Consider the following 6,102-nt stretch of genomic DNA (forward strand, 5'->3'; position numbering starts at 1 on the left):
AGGTATCTTAAACATTTCCGGTTTAGTTAATATTTTGCAAATATGATCTATAAGGTGCAACTTGAAAAATAGACAGTTCGGATAGTTAAAGTTCGATATAGTTTAAATCCCACAACTAATTCTTATTTTTATAAAAAATAGGGATTCTTTCTATTAAAAAATTTCTCTGTATATGTATATCTCCACTATTTTTCAATAGAAACCCAATTCATCATCTTCTATTATTGTTGGACGCCCATAATTCACGCAACATTAAAATATAACCAGGCCCTGTCACTATCTCATTACAGTTTACCCCCCATAAAAATCGGAAATACTCGTCCCACAGCTAAAAGCAAATGGGAGGTCACTTTGTAGTGTTCGTCACTGGTTGGTTACACTTCTCCATTAATCATTACATTATTGTTTCTGATCAATCAACAATCGGCTTGGTGCTCCAGACCCTCGGCACTCATATATCTCAGCTTTGGCTTGCTCAAGCCCAGCCAAACCCTAGTTCTCACGTCATCAAACCTCCTAACCATTGGCTCCCACGCGTTTTTCATATGGGCTATTGACACGTGTCCTTAGTGGATCCCAGCTAGTCTCTTGTTTCTTCGTGACTAAGCTTAAATATCGAGTTTTTTTGGGGACCCACCGACGGCTACGTCACACCAAGTGTGGTCCTTTAGAACCCTAAGGCCCCACGCTGTATAGTGCCACCTGACTCAAAAGCAAAGCCCTGTACATATACGGCTTACTTAAGCAATACGGTTCTGGACAAAAGTACCCTTGATAACCCAACTTAATTTCACCAATTGGTCACTCAGGTTTGGCTTTAAATCTGAAGCCCCAACGCTTCGTTCCTTCCCTTTCCTCCTCTCCCCTCCCTCTCTGTCTAAATTACAAGTTCGGAGAGTTTTTATTGTAGCAACCATGTTGTCTACTGTTCCAGCCATGCTTCCCTCTGACTCCCTCCTCCATTTTCCCACTTTCGACGGGGGCTTTACCCCCGGCGGTTTCACCCCGTGGGATTGCTCGGAGCATTTTCCGGCAATCCCATCACCAATACCCGTGATTTCAACCCTAAGTTCATCTCTGGTTCAGTCTCCCAAAACAGTAATTTTGAGTTCTTGTTCGGATGACGCCCCGAACCGGCCGGACCGGACCCATGACGATGCAAAGTCATGCCAAAATGACGACTCGAACCGTACAGTTTCGGTAGTGGATGAGCGGAAGAGGAGGCGGATGATATCGAACCGGGAGTCGGCCAGGCGGTCACGGATGCGAAAACAAAAGCACATAGAAAACCTAAGGAACCAGGTGAACCGGCTTAGGGTTGAGAACCGGGAACTGAAAAACCGGTTGAGGATCGTTTTGTACCATTTTCAGCTCGTACGGACAGACAACGATAGGCTCCGATCCGACCACGTTATGCTCCTGCAGAAATTGTCGGACATACGTCGAATTCTGGTTTTCCGGCAGCACTTGTCTTCTGCATGGCCATGCGATACCATTATTCCACAACAAACCCCTTAATTAATTAAGTAATTTATTAGACTAGTACTAGTAATATTATAAGTAGCAAAAAATCCTCATTAATTTCTCAAAACAAGAACAATGAGCCATGCGCCTCTCTCCCTCTCTCCCCTCTCCCTCTGTAAATTATATATAAAAGCTGCTAAGTGAATGGTGGCGTTATGTCTTATGGTGAATGGTGATTTTTGCAAAAAGGAAAAGGTAGGTTTTGGAAAATCATGGTTTTCGTGTGGAAAACCTTTTGGGTTATTTACAATATATTTTGTAAAAATATTAGGCAACTAATGTTTTGTTTATGGAAGCATTTTGTAGTATTGTTTTTTTATTTTTATTTTTTGGAATTACCAAGTCTCAATCGTTTTTTTGTTTTTTCTTGCTTTCCACTACTAGTCCACTTTCGTACGTAAGGCTACAAATTAATGTCGGTCGCGCACAAATAATTCCCTCTCTATGCAAAACGCTGAAACGTGCCAATGTGCTGCCAATGTTTTTCCATTTTATATCGTGCAGATTGGGTTTCATAAGTTAATTAATTAATTATACTATGATGTTGGAGCTCTTTTGGATAATTGGTATGCACGAGAGCACTAAACTTGAAATGGACGAACGGGAAAAGAAATTACAAAGTCGCAAACGAATCTCTTCAAAGAATAAAAGAAATTACAAACGAATATTCTAAAGGGTTAATATTGTCTTTAAAACATATAGACCACTTCAACAATAAATAGAGATGCCAAAATCAGTAGTCAAGCAATAGACTATTACTTTTTAAGGAGTTCACTTTTTGAATAGTGAACAATGTCTTTTACTCATTTAGGGGAATGTTGGTTATCAAGCATTCAAAATGCAAATCCAATGAAATTAAGGAAGAATTATTCATACTTAGCAATATTTTTGTTTTTCCCTTGTTGTGTTATCATACACTCATCTAATATTAATCGCACAATTTCTTACAAATGATATCCACTTATGTTTGTTTATATAATGATCATTGTTACAAATGGTGGATTGTCTTGGTGATTAGGGTATTTTTTTTAATTTACTGTGTTACAGGTTCAAACCCTCCCACTTAGGCTCCTTAAAAATAGAAATATTGCTTGTATTAAATATATGTCTATCGTCATAGAACAACCAATACTTACCTAACAATATCTTTGTTCGTTCGAGAATTCGAAGAAATAATTAGCGGTTAGGATTCAGAATTTATTAAGAGTAATAACATCATCATACTATGTAATTTAGTATTTATCGTATTAGTCAATAATTACAATCGAAACTTCAATTTTCACATCTAAAATTGGTTAGTCCACCCACTAGTTAATAGAAATTTCTATTACTAAAACAGCTATAAAGTAATTTTCAAAAAAAAACTTTCACCAACATAAATCCAACAAATTAATACGAAATGGCAAGAAAAAAGGAAATAAAAGAAAACTCATGGACTTCAGTGTAACAAATGTGTCTCTAAGATAGTTATTATTCTATATTCTTCTTTTTACATATATTCAATTTTTAATCTTAAGCAAGTACATACCTTCACTCTCTTGAATTGATTGATTTTGGATTAAGCGCAAAGAAAATGAGAGCTTTGGTGGAAAAATAAAGTGATTAAGGACTTTAATACTATATTTTGAGGAGAAGGGGGCCACAAAGTTTTTTTTTCTCTGAATTTTTTTATGAGAAGTTGTGATCAGTGATGCAATCCAATCAGTGTATCACAAAAAAGAATGAGGATCCTCTTTGGATACTCTTTGTGAGGATTTCGAGAATCCTCCAATAATGTCTGTTAATCGTACATTGTGCGGCCAGTTTTTGGCAGGTACTGTTTATATTTAATTTTAAATAAAAAATATAAATAATTTCTGACCACACAATGTACGATGAACGAACATAATTAGAGAATCCTTAGGATCCTCACAAAGTGGATATGGAGAAAATCCTCATTCCACAAAAAAATGGGAGCCATCATGACCCCATATTAAGTACGCTTTATTGAGTAAAACTTTACATTTAAAAGCAACACAGACAGAAGATAAACCTTCTTACCTTTTATTTTTCTCTCGTTTATCTGGTGACAAATTGTGCTATGCTACTGAGATGACACTTCACTATGTTTGTAGTCTATAACAAGTGGTGGGCAAATCCCCAAATCTCTCAACAAAACCGATCAAACCGAATAGGCTGGTACACTTTGATCTGCTCTCCCTTTATAATTTCAAAATTGATAACAGTATAGGATCAATGGATGAAATAGTGCTATGTGTCAATAGATTACATAGTCTGTTATAAGTTTGTTAGAGTGTTAGCTTAGCCTATAAGGCATTACAATGTATACATATAGTGTAATGTACTCTTTGTGAGATCATTGTGTTAATACAGAAATTCTTTCTTCTTCCTCAAGTCTAATACTTTCTCTCTCTAAAAATCTCTTATTGTTAAACATTACTGCAACACTCTCTGTTGCTTTACATGGTATCAATTGCTAGACAAGCTTTGGCTTTACAATTCTCTAATCTTGGTTTTGTTGCTTCCGCTCCCTCAACAGAGTTTGAATTTTGGATTCCTATTTCTTCAACCTTGTGCTTTCTTCTGATGTTAGGGTTTCTGTTCTTCCCCAATTCTGCGAAAATCTCTTCTTTCTGTCACGCACTCCAGGTGTTTGATTATATTTCTCAGTCAATCTGTGTCTGCTGAATACAATACCATTCGATCTATCATCAGGGGAAGAGAAAATGTCATTTCCATTGAAGATATGAGGTTCCAGTTACTTGCTGAAGAGGCAATGGTGGAGAATACTTCTATTACTCATTTCTTGATTGCAATGGTTGCTCGAAACAATGAAGCTGCTCTAAAAGGGTCATCTTTCTCTATTCAAGGCAGTTTTGGAGGATCATCCTTCTCCAATTAAGGTAATCACTATTCTTCTGGAGGGTATTCAAATGGGGGATCTTATGGAAATCAAGCTACTTACTTCAAGAATAGTTACAACAAGAACAAGGGTAAAGGGAAATACAACTACAGTTCTAATTACAGATTTGGAAATTCAAGAAATGGATATAATAATGTTGTTCCTGGCATACTTAGTACTCATCCATAATCGCAATCAAATCCACCTGTCAATTTTATGGCAAGTATGGACATTTAGCAGACATTTGTTGATTTAGAAATGCTGAGCTTATCATTGAAGGATGTTAAATCTATGGCAAGAATAATCATAGTGCTTAGTTTTGTCATTTCAGGAATGCCAATGTCTCTCAATCTTCTTCTTAGATGATTGCAATGCATGTGGCTCCATATACACCTCCCATGAGTCTTAATTCTTCTTCTCAACAAATTTGGCTCACAAATTTAGCAGCAACCAATCATATGACTACTGACTTGCAGAATCTATCCATGTCTACACCATATCCAACATTTGAGACTATACAAACTGTTAATGGTGCAGGTTTACCAATATCTCATATTGGTTCTTCTATCTTTCATACTCCAATACAACCCTTGAAATTGAATTCAGCCTTATATGTATCAAAAATTACACAAAATTTACTTTCAGTACACAAGATGTGTTTGGATAGTAATTGCTGGCTAATCTTTAAGGCTTTTGACTTTTAGATTCAGGACAAGGCCACATAGAGGATTATATGCCGAGGACAGTGCAGTAATGAGTTGTATCCAATTTTCATTGTCAAATTCATCTGTTATGCGTCAGCAAGCATTCAAGGCTGCAATTCTTGAATAGCAAGTCACAACAAGTCTCTGGTATAGCAAATTAGGTCATCCTTCTAACTATATTGTATCCACCATCTTGAGAAAGTTAAACATGGTAGCTTAACATGATATTTCTCCACTGTTATGTCGGTCATATTTAGAAGGAAAATTTAGCAAATTGCCATTCCCTACATTTGTTTCTAAATCTATAATGCCCTTTCAAGTTCTACACAATGATGTTTGGGGACCTGCTTCTTGCAATTCAGTACATGGCTACAGGTATTATGTGACATTCATTGATGAATGCACTAGATATTGTTGGATAATCCCATTACATAATGAAAGTGAAGTTTGTTCTCTATTCATTGGCTTCTATCAGTTTATTTTAAATCATTTTGCAATTTCAATTAAAGTTTTGCAAAGTGATAAGGATAAGAATATATAAGCAAAGTCTTCCCAAAATATTATGTTAGATAAGAAAATTAGTCAACAACTATCATGTCCTCATACCCTAGAGCAAAACGGGTCAACAGAGAGGGAACATAAACACATTGTTGAAACCAAAATTACATTGTTATAAACTACTTCACTGCCATCTTCTTTTTGGTCCTTTGCTTGCCAAACTGCAGTGTACCTCACAAATAGAATGCCATCTTCCACTTTGAACAATAAATCCCCTTTTGAAGCACTGTTTAATTCTAATCCTGAAATTCAACATCTCAAAGTTTTTGGTTGTTCTTGTTTCCCTTTATTAAAGCCATACAACAACACACTGCAACAAAAAGCAACCAAACATATATTTCTAGGTTATGCTTCTAAATACAAGGGATATATATGTTTTGAGATTACAAGCAAGAGGGTATATATATCTAGACA

At 36.1% G+C, this 6,102-nt stretch overlaps 1 protein-coding gene across 1 annotated transcript; it reads left to right on the top strand.

The window, feature by feature from the left end:
- The first annotated feature begins 206 nt into the window (after nucleotides 1-206).
- Nucleotides 207-1,843, top strand: LOC137717755 (basic leucine zipper 4-like). Its single transcript, XM_068457223.1, has one exon. The coding sequence runs from the start codon at nucleotides 916-918 to the stop codon at nucleotides 1,516-1,518; it is 603 nt and encodes a 200-aa protein (XP_068313324.1). The 5' UTR covers nucleotides 207-915; the 3' UTR covers nucleotides 1,519-1,843.
- Nucleotides 1,844-6,102: the final 4,259 nt, after the last annotated feature.

Source organism: Pyrus communis, chromosome 1, assembly GCF_963583255.1.
Source record: "Pyrus communis chromosome 1, drPyrComm1.1, whole genome shotgun sequence".
Taxonomy (NCBI): domain Eukaryota; kingdom Viridiplantae; phylum Streptophyta; class Magnoliopsida; order Rosales; family Rosaceae; genus Pyrus; species Pyrus communis.